The sequence below is a fragment of the Salmo trutta genome, chromosome 1 (assembly GCF_901001165.1).
Source record: "Salmo trutta chromosome 1, fSalTru1.1, whole genome shotgun sequence".
NCBI classification, from domain to species: domain Eukaryota; kingdom Metazoa; phylum Chordata; class Actinopteri; order Salmoniformes; family Salmonidae; genus Salmo; species Salmo trutta.
This window is the reverse complement of record NC_042957.1, coordinates 25,651,341-25,668,308: the sequence shown is the minus strand read 5'-3', so window position 1 is coordinate 25,668,308 and position 16,968 is coordinate 25,651,341. Positions and strand designations below refer to the sequence as shown.

Sequence of the window (16,968 nt, the reverse complement as noted above, 5' to 3'; positions counted from 1 at the left end):
TGACAGAGCCCCAATGCAGTAGGCTGTGCGATAAATTATCTTCGCATGAACTACATTTCCTGTTCTCTGGTTAAAGGTCGTTGTCCCGAAGAAGAGCAAAGTATACATTTAATCGAGCATCATGTCATCTTTGCACGTGTCGTTGTTTAAACGGTGCACAGCGTTCGGTATAAATAAGAATAACTCGAATGATCATTGCATGTCTTTTTTTTATAATGTCTAGGGAGCTACTTTCAAACGGAGTAGCAAAATAATCGCGAACTACTAGGCTGACTTGCATAAGGATTTCAAAATGGAAGAAGAGAAGTCAGGGGTCCCCCAGTGGCCTCGGGTTTCAAAGTTCATCTTGTCAGCATGTGCAGCTACTGTTGCTGAAATGGGTAGGCCTATACGTGCTATCCAATATTTATTCCAGCTTCTTTTAGGGTACTGGTCATTGTCGAATTAATTCAATGTCAATTCTACAATTTATTTACCATATTTTTTAATTTTTTATTTCACCTTTATTTAAATAATTACAATTTAGCAATTTACACTGGAGTGATATTTGCAGATGAGGATGTGCAAGTAGAAATACTGGTGTGCAAAAGAGCAGAAAAACAAAAACAAATATGGGGATGAGGTAGGTGGTTGGTTGGATGGGTTATTTACAGATGGGCTGTGTACAGCTGCAGCGATCGGTAAGCTGCTCTGACAGCTGACGCTTAAAGTTAGTGAGGGAGATATACCGTAATTTCCGGACTATTAAGCGCACCTGTATATAAGCCGCACCCACTGAATTAAAAAAATATATATTATTTTGAACATAAATAAGCCGCACATGTCTATAATCCGCAGGTGCCTATCGGTACATTGAAACAAATGAACTTTACACAGGCTTTAACGAAACACGGCTTGTTACAAAAATAAATAGGCTTTAACGAAACAGGTGCCTATCGGTACATTGAAACAAATGAACTTTACACAGGCTTTAACGAAACACGGCTTGTTACAAAAATAAATAGGCTTTAACGAAACACGGCTTGTAACAAAAATAAATAGGCTTTAACGAAACACGGCTTGTAACAAAAAATAAAAAATGAGCAGTAAGCTTTAGTTGTCTTTTTGCACTGAGTCAATTCCTCACGCTGCTGTTTCCAACGTCTTATCATCGACTCATTAAGACCAAGCTCCCGTGCAGCAGCTCTATTTCCTTTTCCAACAGCGAGATCAATCGCCTTCAACTTGAAAGCTGCATCATATGCATTTCTCCGTGTCTTTGCCATGATGAGGGTGACAAAATGACTACCGTAATCAGAATGATGGGAAGTTTGAGAGCGCTCGATTTAATCTAAACAGTAAACAAAAAAGTTGTTTGACCTTAACCCATTCGACAATTTCATTGGTCTAATGAAAGCTTCATGCTGCCAAGAAACTGAGCACGTCACAGAATGTGTTTTATGGGGAAAAAAAATTTGAAAGCGGGAAAAATCCATATATTAGCCGCGTCATTGTTTAAGCCGCGAGGTTCAAAGCTGGGAAAAAAGTTGCGGCTTATAGTCTGGAATTTACGGTAAGGCTCCAACTTCAGTGATTTTTGCAATTCGTTCCAGTCATTGGCAGCAGAGAACTGGAAGGAAAGGCGGCCAAAGGAGGTGTTGGCTTTGGGGATGGCCAGTGAAATATACCTGCTGGAGCGTGTGCTACGGGTGGATGTTGCTATGGGGACCAGTGAGCTGAGATAAGGCGGAGCTTTACCAGCAAATACTTATAGATGACCTGGAGCCAGTGGGTTTGGCAACGAATATGTAGCGAGGACCAGCCAACGAGAGCATACAGGTCGCAGTGGTGGTAGTATATGGGGCTTTGGTGACAAAACGGATGGCACTGTGATAGACTGCATCCAATTTGCTGAGTAAAGTGTTGGAGGCTATTTTGTAAATCACATCGCCGAAGTCAAGGATCGGTAGGATAGTCAGTTTTACAAGGGTATGTTTGGCAGCATGAGTGAAGGAGGCTTTGTTGCGAAATAGGAAGCCGATTCTAGATTTAACTTTGGATTGGAGATGCTTAATGTGAGTCTGGAAGGAGAGTTTACAGTCTAGCCAGACACTTAGGTATTTGTAGTTGTCCACATATTCTAAGTCAGAACTGTCCAGAGTAGTGATGCTAGTCGGGGGTGTTGGCAGCGATCGGTTGAAGAGCATGAATTTCGTTTTACTAGCATTTAAGAGCAGTTGGAGGCCACGGAAGGAGTGTTGTATGGTGTTGAAGCTCGTTTGGAGGTTTGTTAAGACAGTGTCCAAAGAAGGGCCAGATGTATACAGAATGGTGTCATCTGCATAGAGGTAGATCAAAGAATCACCCGCAGCAAGAGCGACATCATTGATATATACAGAGAAAAGAGTCGGCCCGAGAATTGAACCCTGTGGCACCCCCATAGAGACTGGCAGAGGTCTGGACAACAGGCCCTCCGATTTGACACACTGAACTCTATCTGAAAAGTAGTTTGTGAACCAGGTGAGGCAGTCATTTGAGAAACCAAGACTGTTGAGTTTCCCGATAAGAATGTGGTGATTGACAGAGTCGAAAGCCTTGGCCAGGTCGATGAAGACGGCTGCACAGTACTGTCTTTTATTGATGGCGGTTATGATATCGTTTAGGACCTTGAGCGTGGCTAAGGTGCACCCGTGACAAGCTCAGAAACCAGATTGCATAACGGAGAAGGCACGGTGGGATTCGAAATGAGGAGGAAAGCATGGCCAGCCGTAGAGAAATGCTTATTGAAGTTCTCAATTATCGTGGATTTATCAGTGGTGACAGTGTTTCCTAGTCTCAGTGCAGTGGGCAGCTGGGAGGAGGTGCTCTTATTCTCCATGGACTTTACAGTGTCCCAAAACTTTTTGGAATTAGTGCTGCAGGATGCACATTTCTTTTGAAAAAGCTAGCCTTTGCTTTCCTAACTGACTGTGTGTATTGGTTCCTGACTTCCCTGAAAAGTTGCATATCGCGGGGACTATTCGAAGCTAGTGCAGTACGCCACAGGGTGTTTTTGTGCTGGTCAAGGGCAGTCAAGTCTGGAGTGAATCAAGGGCTTTATCTGTTCTTAGTTCTACATTTTTTGAAAAGGCCATGCTTATTTAAGATGGTGAGGGAAGCACTTTTAAAGAACAACCAGGCATCCTCTACTGACGGGATGAGGTCAATATCCTTCCAGGATACCCAGGCCAGGTCGATTAGAAAGGCCTGCTCGCAGAAGTGTTTTAGGGATCATTTGACAGTGATGAGGGGTGGTCGTTTGACCGCGGACATAACAGACGCAGGAAATGAGGCAGTGATCGCTGAGATCCTGGTTGAAAACAGCAGAGGTGTATTTAGAGGGCAAGTTGGTCAGGATGATATCTATGAGGGTGCCCATGTTTACGGATTTGGGGTTGTACCTGGTAGGTTCCTTGATAATTTGTGTGAGATTGAGGGCATCTAGCTTAGATTGTAGGATGACCGGTGTGTTAAGCATATCCTAATTTAGGTCACCTAGCAGTACGAACTCTGACGATAGATGGGGGGGCGATTAATTCACATATGGTGTCCAGGGCACAGCTGGGAGCTGAGGGGGGTCAATAACAAGCGGCAACAGTGAGGGACTTATTTCTGGAGAGATGGATCTTTAAAAGTAGAAGCTCGAACTGTTTGGGCATAGACCTGGATAGTATGACAGAACTCTTTAGGCTATCTCTGCAGTAGATTGCAATATGTTTTTGCTGAATGTTTTACATTACACAGAACAGTGTCACTGTGATCAACTCAAAGTTGTCTCAATATCGGTTCCAGTGACATTCCCCCTGGACCTGACCAAGACCAGGCTTCAGATCCAGGGTGAAGCGGCCCTCAGACAGCATGGCTCTCAGACGGCCTACAGAGGGATGCTGGGCACTGCCCTGGGGATTGTACGTGAGGAGGGTCCCCTTAAACTGTGGCAGGGGGCCACACCAGCTGTGTACAGACATATAGGTAGCCTACACCAGACATATAGGTAGCCTACACCAGACTGATCTCACTACTTACACACATGGTGGTTTGTTGATAAGGGCTAGTTACCGACATCTTCCCTGCATAAACCCCTGCTGTACTTTTGCTAGTGTACTCAGGAGTGCGGATGGTGGCCTATGAGCAGCTCCGAGATGTCCTTGGCAGGTCTGAAGATGATCGCTTCCCCCTCTGGTGAGAGAAAAGCACAGTGGTGGAGCTGACCTCTACTCCTCAATACTAAACTATAACCAGTTAATTTAAAGCATTGCATTTCCCCAGTTCTCAACAGAACAAAGACTGGATGTCTATTGCTCTGGATGTCTCCATGCTTTGCTTAGTGCATGCATTCATGGTAGTCCCAAGCCCCTGCATTTATCAGGAGCAGACTGAACTAGGCTCAGACCCCCTACCTATATGTACTTAGCTACCTCAATCACCTGGTACCCCTGCACATTGACTCGGTACTGGTTATCCCTGTACATAGCCATGTTACTTTTATTCATTATTGTTATTCACTGTGTAGTTATTCCTCGTCACTATTTATATAGGACCTGTAGAACTATGTACACCTGTGGTTTACAAAGCATGTGACAAATATAATTTTATTTGGGCCTCTCTGCCAGTGTCCACCCAGCTAGGCCACTGTGATCTCTCTTTTCCCCAACAGGAAAGCAGCGATCGGGGGCATGTTGGCTGGGGCTGTGGGTCAGTTCATGGCCAGCCCCACCGACCTGGTCAAGGTGCAGATGCAGATGGAGGGGAGACGGAGGCTGGAGGGCAAGCCACCCCGGTGAGAGAGTGTGTTTAAGTAGTTTTCAGTCTTTAGCCATCCTTCAACCTAAACTGCATCTCGGTTTGTACTTCCTATTTTAACTCGTATGTAATTTAGTTATAAGCTAATAATCACCCATTAGATACAGTATCGTGTGAGAGAGAAATTTCCCTCACCCCCCAAAAAGTGGACTCATCTGGCCTCTTTTGAGACAGGGTTCATGGAGTGTACCATGCTTTCCTGAAGATTGTCTCTGAGGGGGGGATCCGGGCGCTGTGGGCAGGGTGGGTCCCCAACGTACAGAGGGCTGCTCTGGTCAATCTAGGAGGTATAGTTGAATGAATACAGGCACAAGTGAAAATGTACTGTCTGTAATGTGTATAGGGATTTAATTACTCTCAAATTTAATTAGATCTCACAACATATGATACTGTCAAGCACTTTCTACTGAGAAATACCTCGCTACAAGACACCAGCCTTTGCCATGGGTTAGCAAGGTAAAGTATAACACAGAGATTTAATGATAACTCAAAATGTATATCTAACTACTTCAGAGAATATATTTTCAAATTCAAGTTCTGAAATCCTTTTTCTCCATCCAGCACATGTTCTGGTCTGGTTGCTGCTACCATGGGAACACCAGCAGATGTCATCAAAACCAGAATAATGAACCAGCCCAGAGGTCCAAATGGCAGGTTAGTCAGCCAATCAGAGAACAGTAATCATTCCTTGATAGTGATACTGCTTAGGATGTCATTTACAGCTTATTCTAGCAACAAGTGAACATCCAAAATGCAACAGATAAAGCTTTAAGATTACAGGTTTTATAATGCTGACAGACCAATAAACAAAAGTACCTAATAGGCTACATACATTTTTCCACAGGGGCATATTGTATAAGTCTTCCATTGACTGCCTGATCCAATCTGTCAAGGGGGAAGGGTTCATATCCCTGTACAAAGGCTTTCTCCCTACTTGGATGAGAATGGTACATGTACTCTGTCTCATATTATAATGCTTTTAACCTTTGACCGTGACAATGTACAATACATTCATACTGCCCTTGTTGTCTCTTTGGTACTGCAGGCTCCCTGGTCCATGACGTTTTGGCTCTCGTTCGAACAAATACGAAAGACAATGGGCATCAGCTCGTTCTGAAACCTGGACTGTCAGTCAGACAGGTTGCCTAGTGGTTAAGAGTGTTGGGCCTGTAACTGAAAGGTCGCTGGTTCGAATCCCTGAGCCGACAAGATGAAAAATGTGTCGATGTGCCCTTGAGCAAGACACTTAACCCTAATTGCTCCTGTAAGTCGATATGGATAAGAGCGTCTGCTAAATGACTAAAATGTAATGGACTGATCACATTCATAAATGTACTTGTTTGAGGTGCTCCACTTTGTGCTACAGATCCATGTACACAACATGCAAAACTGTGCCATGGTAGTGATGCTTGTTAGTTATGTTGTCATTTGTCACAGAGACCAGTCAGTTGACTTACTATGATACAAAGTGTTCTCCACTGTCTCAGGTGTGATTACTGCTTCTACTGGTTAAATGTTATAACAAATAACTTTCTGAACACTAACATTATAAAAGCTATATGCTTAATTGCGTAGGGTAAGAAGCATAAAGACACATTTATATATATATCAAACACAAGGTTTTAACTGTGGCCACTGCTGACCATAAGTGAATTAAATACTATGAAAATAATCAATTCAAGACATTTACAGAGCTTTCTTATGTTCACTACCAGTAAATAACTAGTAGCTTTACTTTTTCCCTTGTATAGGACTGTCCTGTGTGATGACAAACTGTTAATCTGTTCCCTGTTTAGTGAATATTTCTCCAATGTAATTTATCCCAATGGTCTGTGGCTTTTTAGTCATTATACAAGTCTGATAATGTTAATGAAAGTTATTTTTGAATTTTGATAGATGCAGTGTTTAGCTTAGGTCTGGAATTATATTAAGTTGCGATCAGATGTCTTACAGATCTAATACTTATGTACTGTACTTAGTGAACCTGGATGTGCCTCATGTGTAAAATCAAGGAGAAAGTATCTCTGTTGTTGATCAATCAATCAAATTTATTTATAAAGCCGTTTTTACATCTGAAATAGTCAAGTACTTTTCCGTAACCCGGCCCAAACAGCAAAGCATAAGCAAGAGCACAGTGGCTAGGAAAAACTCCCTAAAAGGAAGAAACCTAGAGAGGAACCAGGCTGAGAGGGTTGGCCAGTCCTCTTCTGGCTGTACCGGATAGAGATGTCCAATACTTCAAGACCCTGTGGTCAGATAGCTTTTAATAAAGACACGGTAAGTAAAGAAATAAACATGTGTGGGTGTAGCGGCTTAAGGCGGCAGGTCGGTCCAGTGGAGGCAGCACAACCAGGTGGGCTTGGTCAGCAGGGGTTCCATAGGACTGGGATCAGCAGCACAACGAATATCTGGGTGTATTCAGGCCAGGGTGCCCTCAGCAGCATTCCTCTGTGTTTTCCACTTCCACAGGGGAGAGACAGAAAGATAAAACAGACATTTACAAGTCATTCATGACAACACATATCTTGTTAAATCAGGGGTCGGTCTTCCATAATGTTTCACTCATAAGTAGCAGTAGACTATATGAAAAATGATTTAATAAAAAAAGAAAGAAAAACATAACTTGTTAGGAATGCAGTCAAGTTGCACAAAGGGTCTCTGATCCCTACCACACACTAACAGTTGATTCAGCTGTGGCGGGAAAGTGGTATGTTTACATCTCGTACGGGCTACATGTTTGTGTGTAAGTTAGCTGTGTTGTTACCATCCCTGCAGCCTAGTCTACAACGTAACGAAAGCCTAAGAGTGATATAAAAATGAAGAGTGCTAAAAATGGTTTTGAAGGTCAAATGTCGTGATGATTTAATCTGTTGCTGTCCGTGATGCTGAATCTCAGCTAGTATCCCACTTGTGCTTGACAAGGTCTTATCAATTTCTTCTCTCCTAACACTCGTTTTTTTGCGATGGCTCTTACTGTCACCGACCCATGTGTTTAAACACATTTTTATAAAATATTTCAGTCTAATGCCAAATCCCCCTTAAAACAAGCCTATGATGACAGTGGCAAGAAATAAAACTGCAGTCACACTATGGTTAGGAACAGACCTTGAGGGGAAGCATCCTTCTCTCATTGCTGCTGACAGGTTGGGCGGGTGTAGATGGTTGTTTCTTCCACCGGCTGTCTGAATGGGGACAGGGATGTTGATCGGTGGTTGTTCACTGTTACAACCACTGGCAGGAGGAGGTCATTTACTGTAAAAGAATGGAGTAGCGTATTATTGTTTAGGGGCATTTGCCAAATCATAATTGCAGTTGGGAATTTAATCACTTAAGACAATATAGGATGACTTCATTACTGAAGATTCCAGTGACAACATAGAACTGTTTTCAGTTCTTGGTTATACCTTACCTTGCTCTGATTCTTGCACTTGTTCCTCTGGATATGCACTGTTCAAATTCACGTAGGCAGCGAGGTAAGCAACGTATTTCTTCATTTCTATCTCCATGTTGAAGTCCTGGAATTGGGGCGTTCCAGAGTTATCATACAGCATCCATCGCCCTCCTTCTTGTTTAACACACAGCACCATGTGTTTGATCTCTGCTGTGATCAAACCCAGCAAAAGGAACTGAAGCTCGTACTTCCTGTTAGGAGTAGAAATGCAATCAGAATGGACATAAGCCAAAAACAGAAGCTGTATTGGGGTTGGCATTGGGTTATGCCCAATGTTAACTTTTATGCATTTCACTGAAACTAACCTTAACCTAACTCTCATTCCTAAACCGGTCAAATATCCACTTCCAAATATTTAACCTCAGTATTGGATCACAGCCTTCAATCTCCTAATTTTCTGCATTCTATATGCACCATACTGGTAGTGACACCAAACATAGCCTACAAGTTAAACCTTGGAAGCATTATGCAGTTCAACCTAACAGTACCTTGAAAAGTCATCAGTGATGGCATAAGGAGGAATACATCCGTTTCCCTTTCGGCCACGCATATTCACCAGGATGAGTTTAGGGTCAATTACGGTGTCCAGGATGTAAACGTGACCATATATCTTAAAATTGCTTTCAAAATACACAGAAAGAGAAACACGACAGGATGGACAGAGAAAATCAAATAACAGTTTCAAAAATCAAAATGCCATTGGCATCTTAACAAAATGTGTCTTTCATGTTTATATTTCATATGGTATTTGCACACACGTATAAAGTATAATTATTTCTTAGAATTGTAAAATAAATGTAATCCGATAAAGTACAGAAGTAATAATTAAATAGAACCTGCTTGTTTATAACAATGAAATAGAAAAGGTAGTCAATGATGACTTATTACCTCAGTGTTCCATTGTAAATGCCAGCTGAGGGGCTCATATCGTAATCGTTGTAGTCGTCTTCATATTTGACAGTTGTCAAGTCATCAAAATTTGCTAGGAAGTCTTCGACATAGCCTCTACAATCTAGATATTCGTTTTTGAAAAAGTATTTTTTTCTTCCAACACTACGCAAATCTAAATTAATAAGCCAAAGACCCATCGCCTCATTATACATTTTGTTATCGAGAAAAGTTATGACTGCACCGACTGTGTTGTCTGTCATAAAATAATCTTTGACTTTGCTAAATCTTGTTGCTGTTATATGTATTCCGGCCAATAGACTGCTCAGAACACAGGTGTTTTGGAATAGGTGTCTGACAAATGTTCCTCCTGGCAGCATGTAAGGGATTTCCTCTCCTCTGATTAGCTTCTCCAAGTCTTGGTGAGACCTGGAAGGACATTCAGGCAAATACATTAAGTTGTCGCCATACAAAAACACATTTATTGTGTGGCGACATTGTAGTGTAGTTGAGATTCTTTTCACCAGACCCTTACCCTCGAGGGATGTTCCGAGCTGCATCCATAAAGAACAAAATGAGAAGGTAAATGAGTGTTATACCAAATAATGAACCGTTATCAAATCTATATGATATTTTTGACATGTTGTTCCATTTTCACTTACCCAATGTGACATAGTCGCTATATATAGTCTTAAGGCCAGGTCTGTAGGTGACAGAAACACAAAACATTCTAAAATGTATTATATATATATATATATATATATATATATATATATTGTATTATATATATATATATATATATATTTACATTAAGATATAAGGGGGATCATAGCTATATTTGTCACGTCCTGACCAGTAAAGAGGTTATTTGTTATTGTAGTTTGGTCAGGACGTGGCAGGGGTGTTTGTTTAATGTGTTTCGGGGTTTGTTGGGCAATGTTCTATGTTAGTCTATTTCTATGTATGTGTCTAGTTTATCTATTTCTATGCTTAGTTTATTGGTTTGACCTTCAATTGGAGGCAGCTGTTCCTCGTTGCCTCTAATTGAAGGTCCTATTTAGTAGGGGTGTTTTTTCATGGGTTTTTGTGGGTAGTTGTTCCATGTGTAGCTGTATGTCTCACAGGACTGTTTCTCGTCGTTGTTTTGATTCAAGTGTTTATTTTGGTTTTCTTCACAATAAAGAAGATGAGTATTCACATTCCCGCTGCGCCTTGGTCCCATCTTTACGACGTTGCTGACAATATTCAATACAATTCCTCATGGTTGGTGTCTTGACAGATTTGTCCCAGATCATGTGACATAAAACATTACTTTTCTGTCCTTGCATTTATGGAAGTGCAAGTTGTCCAGTGGCGACCCGTCAGGTAGGGCAGTGCCCCACCTGTTTTGAGCCTCACACTTTTTAGGTCAAAATAATAATAGTAAGAGTATGTACAGTTGAAGTCGGAAGGTTACATACACTTGGGTTGGAGTAATTAAAACTTGTTTTTCAACCACTCCACAAATTTCTTGTTAACAAACTATAGTTTTGGCATCTACTTGTGCATGACACAAGTAATTTTTCCAACAATTATTTACAGACAGATTATTTCACTTATAATTCACTGTATCACAATTCCAGTGGGTCAGAAGTTTACATACACTAAGTTGACTGTGCCTTTAAACAGCTTGGAAAATTCCAGAAAATGTATGGCTTTAGAAGCTTCTGATAGGCTAATTAACATCATTTGAGTCAATTGGAGATGTACATGTGGATGTATTTCAAGGCCTACCTTCAAACTCAGTGTCTCTTTCCTTGACATCATGGGAAAATCAAAAGAAATTAGCCAAGACCTCAGAAAAAAAATTGTAGACCTCCACAAGTCTGGTTCATCCTTGGGAGCAATTTCCAAACACCTGAAGGTACCACGTTCATCTGTACAAACAATAGTACGCAAGTATAAACACCATGGGACCACGCAGCCGTCATACCACTCAGGAAGGAGAAGCGTTCTGTCTCCTTGAGATGAACGTACTTTGGTGCGAAAAGTAAAAATTAATCCCAGAACAACAGCAAAGGACCTTGTGAAGATGCTGGAGGAAACAGGTACAAATGTATCTATATCCACAGTAAAACGAGTCCTATATCAACATAACCTGAAAGGCCGCTCAGCAAGGAAGAAGCCACTGCTCCAAAACCGCCATAAAAAAGCCAGACTACAGTTTGCAACTACACATGGGGACAAAGATCGTACTTTTTGGAGAAATGTCCTCTGGTCTGATGAAACAAAAATAGAACTGTTTGGCCATAATGACCATTGTTATGTTTGGAGGAAAAAGGGAGAGGCTTGCAAGCCGAAGAACACCGTCCCAACCGTGAAGCACGGGGGTGGCAGCATCATGTTGTGGGGGTGCTTTGCTGCAGGAGGGACTATTATGTGGATATATTGAAGCAACATCTCAAGACATCAGTCAGGAAGTTAAAGCTTGGTCGCAAATGGGTCTTCCAATTGGACAATGACCCCAAGCATACTTCCAAAGTTGTGGCAAAATGGCTTAAGGACAACAAAGTCAAGGTATGGGAGTGGCCATCACAAAGCCCTGACCTCAATCCTATAGAAGATTTGTGGTTAGAACTGAAAAAGTGTGTGCGAGCAAGAAGGCCTACAAACCTGACTCAGTTACACCAGCTCTGTCAGGAGGAATGGGCCAAAATTCACCCAACTTATTGTGGGAAGCTTGTGGAAGGCTACCCAAAACGTTTGACCCAAATTGAGTGTATGTACATTTCTGACCCACTGTGAATGTGATGAAATAAATAAAAGCTGAAATAAATCATTCTGTCTACTATTATTCTGACATTTCACATTCTTAAAATAAAGTGGTGATCCTAACTGACCTAAAACAGGGAATTTTTACTAGCATTAAATGTCAGGAATTGTGAAAAACTGAGTTTAAATGTATTTGGCTAAGGTGTAAGTAAACTTCTGACTTCAACTGTATATACTACTCTCTTCACAGAACAGCGCAAACTGGCTCTAACCACAATAGAAAGAGTGGGAGGCCCTGGTGCACAACTGAGCAAGAGGACAAGTACATTAGAGTGTCTAGTTTGAGAAACAGATGCCTCACAAGTCCTCAACTGGCAACTTCATTAAATAGTACCCGCAAAACACCAGTCTCAACGTCAACAGCGAAGAGGCGACTCCGGGATGCTGGCCCTGTAAGAATCAAATACCCCTAGCGAATTTATGGTTATCATTTATTATTGTCTGTTTGATTTACAGCAGGGTCTCATTTGATTTAACAAAGAAAGCATCATGGTAATGAGTTCATGTTTTCGTATGTTTTTGTGCCTCGGATTTGATACCGAGTCTACTGTGCTCCGAGTCTACTTTGCACAATTGTGTAGAATAGACTATTGAGCAACACTCAACACTATTCATATGAATTATTCTGGATATAATGACAACAAATTACATAGCCTATTGGGCTTATTCACAATATGATCTGTTAATGAAATAACAGGACAAATGCATTTTGTTTTCCATGTTAGACCTGCAATTTTAAACAATACAAGGGGCTTGAAGTAGCCTAGTTTAACATGAATTTGCAGCTCAGAAATACTGGAATAAGCCTACCTTGAAAATCAGACATTTCCTCTGTTTGGTGGTTGAAAAGTTATTGTAATTATTGTAGCCATTTTATAAGTTTACCTGCTCCCTTATCTGTGATTTCATTTTTAATCAGGTTTTGTGAGAGATGTGGCCACTTTTGTTTGTTTCCCACCACTTTAATTGAATGGTGTTGCGCTACTCTGTTGTGTTAAAACCATGTGCGGTTATTACATCTAATGTTGGCTTTCCATACAAATCCTTCCTTTAAAAAAGGAACCTGCTTTTTGGTCACTTTATCATTATAAAAACAGCGATGATGAGATTCAAATGGTGAGATGAATGCTAACACTATGCATGGTTTTATTATGTGTGCCTGCGTCGGCCACATAGGCTACAGAAAAAGTGCTATGCATGAATCCAATCTATTGTTATGTTGTTGTATATGTTGTTGTATAGCTGGAGTTATCGGTCAATTTAAAGGATGTATAGTCCTGGGCCTATGTTGTTGTATAGCTGGAGTTATCGGTCAATTTAAAGGATGTATAGTCCTGGGCCTATGTTGTTGTATAGCTGGAGTTATCGGTCAATTTAAAGGATGTATAGTCCTAGGCCTATGTTGTTGTATAGCTGGAGTTATCGGTCAATTTGCATATATTCCTTTTTATTCTTAGAAGGCTACACATGTGGAACTGCATTAAAATCCTTTTTAGTTTTGTTTTAAACCAATTTTGAAATGTTGATCCCAATGTCACACATTGGCCCCATTATTTATAGAAAGACCCACTTGTAGAATCTATGCCAAGGCGCATTGAAGCTATTGTGGCGGCTGGTGGTGGCCCAACGCCCTATTAAGACGCTTTATGTTGGTGTTTTCTTTATGTCGGCAGTTACATGTTACTACACGGAAAAGGGAACAGCTGGATAGGGAAAACGTCTTGAGTTGCTCAAAAGGGAATATAACTTTGCGGATAAAGTTTGGGATAACACAATGTCATGTGTGCAACATCTAAAGACCTGCATCACTATACTGAGAGCTTTGCCGTTTATAAAATGACATATTTGGTTATTTTTGGAGCCGTTGTTCATGTTTTTTCAGGGCCCCCATACTATACAACGAGGATGAAGAAGTGAAGTTTGGGTAAGTTTCTCAAAAACATGTGGAATCACAAAAAAAGGTGTCTGGACCATTCTACAACATGCCATTTACATAAAAAAAATGAGATTTGGATGTAAAAAATAAAACTTCTCCTTTGATACTTGGTGAAAGCTCTGTTGGCAGCCCTTACAGCTGTGCATTTTCTTAAATAAGATTCTACAACTCTTAAGGCAACATATATCCATTGTTTTTGTCAAATTTGCTCAAGCTCAGTAAATTTGGTTAGGAATCATTAATGGACAGTAATGTATGTAATTGTCCCGCTGAAAAATAAAACTGTATCCCAGGGTTAGGTTTTCAAAAGACTGAGGTGGGTCTCTGCTCCTTTCGTATACATTTTTTATCCTGATTCAAATGTATTTATAAAGCCCTTTTTACATCAGCCGATGTCACAAAGTGCTGTACAGAAACCCAGCCTAAAACCCCAAACAGCAAGCAATGCAGGTGTAGAAGCATGGTGTTTAGTCGCTGATAAACTCCCCAGTCCCTGCCGGTGGCAAGCTTACCCATAACATGATGCTGCCACCATAATACTTGCAAATACAGAGGGTTTCACTTAGGGTATGGCACGGTATGGTAGTCGCCATACCCTAGCTCAACAATTTAAAATGGGCTACTAAAATCATTCCAATCTCGATTAAAATATGTATTTTTTTTAACAGAGGCTTTCTTCTTTTCGCTTTCTCATATAGGCCACTAATGTGGAGTGAATGCAATGTTGTTGATCCTCTGTATTTTCAAGTATTGTGGTGCCAGCATCATGTTATGGGTATGCTTGTCACTGGCAAGGTCAGGATCAAAATGATAGGAAAAAAGGCAATTTAAAAAGTTAGAGGAAAACCTTCCGTAACCTTCTGAAAACCCTGGGATAGAGGTGTATTTTTAGGCGAAAGGAGAAAAGCCAATTTAAAAAGTTAGAGGAAAACCTTCCGTAACCTTCTGAAAACCCTGGGATAGAGGTGTATTTTTAGGCAGGAGAATTACACATTTTAATTCCAAAGACACACCAGAATGGCTTTCCAAGAGGTGTTGAGTGTTTCTGAATGGTCCAGTCTCAGTCCGGATTTAAATCTGCTTGAAAATCAGAGACAAGGCTTGAATATTGCTGTCCATCAATGATTCCTACTTAATGAGTCTAATGTAATCCCTTTTTAGATTCAATTTTAAGGCAGGAAAATGTGAAGACTGTGCAAGGGTGTGTAGACTTTCACTAGCTAGCCACTGTAAATGAATGTTAAGTTGTCATACATCCTTTGTGGTAAAGAACAGGAAATTAAAGCGATTGAAGAGAATAATTTAGCTTCTATGCTATTTACCCCTAACACTTGTTACTCGCTCATCTTCAAAAGGAAATGAATCAAGGCATCTGCCTTCCAATCTGTCGACTTTCTAGTACTTCCCTAGTCTTAAAATGAGTTGGAGTTGCTTAATTTAGCCAGAGGCCAAAAGCAGATGAAAGTTTTCCCATGTTTAAACTTCTTTTAATAACAAGTGAGTAAATAGCAGAGAGGCTAGTATTGTCTTCAATCGCTTTCATTTCCTGTAGTTTACCACCATTCACACTGATAATGGCTTGACGCCCCAAAAAAAAAATCCTGGACAATAATCTTTTGGGCTTCAATATATCCCAATAAACCATCTCTTTTTTTACATTTAAGCCTCAGTCTTTGATTATTTTTTTTTTTTCAATGGTGTGCGGCTCTGAATGTCTTCCTGTATTATACCACAATTTAGTTTAACTTCTTGTAATGTGGTGTCTGTCTACTGTATGATGGACAGGCATCATAAACAACTTATTTTATAAGACGGGCATAATCTAGACAATATTATAAATGATAATTTAGTTTAAAAAAGCTATAAAGTACCTTGGTTCAGATAACGCCATCTTCTCTTCAGGTCTCGTCAAGTGTTTCAAAATGGACACACACATCACTTCCTGTATGTTTTGCATGACATCAACTGAGTGGTTGACTTCTCATGATGTCACCATCACGTTTACAGTTGTTCCTTGCCTATATGTTTAAATTAATATTCTCTTTGAAGTGCATATAATACATTTACAAAAAGTAAGAGTAATGTTGTACATTTACATAATTAAGCAACAAGGCCCGAGGGGTTGTGGTATATGGCCAATATACCATGGCTAAGGGCTGTTGTTACACACAACGCAGAGGGCTTGGATACAGCCCTTAGCTGTGGTATATTAGCCATATACCACAAACCCCTGAGGTGCCTTATTGCTATTAGAAACTGGTTGCCAATATAATTAGAACAGTACAAATAAATGTTGTTTCATACCCGTGGTATACGATCTGATATAACACGGCTGTCAGCCAATCAGCATTCAGAGGTCGAACCACCCAGTTTATAATAGTGCACAGGCTATTCTGATTATCTATTAAAAGAATTGCCACTAACACTAGCGAGAAATGGAGAAGAATAAGGTCCCAGATCTCTTTATGCTTTAGAAGTTGCCGAAAGAGCGCAAAGAGATCTAGTACAAGGACTATAGTGGACTTACCTGTAGCCTGATTCATAGACTGTTCTCTCTACTACCACATGGCAAGCGGTACCGGAGTGCCAAGTCTAAGACAAAAAGGCTTCTCAACAGTTTTTACCACCAAGCCATAAGACTCCTGAACAGATAATCCGGGTAGCCATTTGATTATCTGCATTGTGTGCCCCCCCCCAACCCCCCTTTTACGCTGCTGTTACTCTCTGTTTATCATATATGCATAGTCACTTTAACTATACATTCATGTACATACTACCTCAATTGGCACGACCAACCAGTGCTCCCGCACATTGGCTAACCGGGCTATCTGGATCGTGTCCTACCCACCACCTGCCAACCCCTCTTTTACGCTACTGCTACTCTCTGTTCATCATATATGCATAGTCACTTTAACCATATCTACATGTACATACTACCTCAATCAGACCGACTAACCGGTGTCTGTATGTAGCCTCGCTACTTTTATTTTTCACTGTCTTTTTACTGTTGTTTTTATTTCTTTACTTACCTATTGTTCACCTAATACTTTTTTTTGCACTA

The 16,968-nt window shown here is 40.7% G+C and overlaps 2 protein-coding genes across 3 annotated transcripts; one reads left to right on the top strand and one right to left on the bottom strand.

Moving 5' to 3' along the window:
- The first annotated feature begins 82 nt into the window (after positions 1 to 82).
- On the top strand, positions 83 to 6,899 carry slc25a27 (solute carrier family 25 member 27). Its single transcript, XM_029750528.1, has 9 exons — positions 83 to 380; positions 3,811 to 3,990; positions 4,119 to 4,200; positions 4,676 to 4,798; positions 4,996 to 5,108; positions 5,193 to 5,277; positions 5,383 to 5,475; positions 5,666 to 5,768; positions 5,867 to 6,899. Exons 1-9 carry the CDS (start codon positions 293 to 295, stop codon positions 5,936 to 5,938), a joined length of 939 nt encoding a protein of 312 aa, XP_029606388.1. The 5' UTR covers positions 83 to 292; the 3' UTR covers positions 5,939 to 6,899.
- LOC115192232 (uncharacterized) lies at positions 6,849 to 15,881 on the bottom strand. 2 transcript variants are annotated; one of them, XM_029750516.1, is made up of 8 exons: positions 15,779 to 15,881; positions 9,823 to 9,863; positions 9,696 to 9,714; positions 9,161 to 9,589; positions 8,761 to 8,892; positions 8,231 to 8,463; positions 7,927 to 8,073; positions 6,849 to 7,281 (listed from the first exon to the last, which is right to left on the bottom strand). In XM_029750516.1, exons 1-7 carry the CDS (start codon positions 15,862 to 15,864, stop codon positions 7,949 to 7,951), a joined length of 1,065 nt encoding a protein of 354 aa, XP_029606376.1. In that variant the 5' UTR covers positions 15,865 to 15,881; the 3' UTR covers positions 6,849 to 7,281; positions 7,927 to 7,948. The 2 variants fall into 2 exon arrangements, with proteins under 2 accessions (XP_029606376.1, XP_029606366.1); XM_029750506.1 differs by having other exon boundaries at positions 6,849 to 8,073.
- Between the last annotated feature and the right edge of the window lie 1,087 nt (positions 15,882 to 16,968).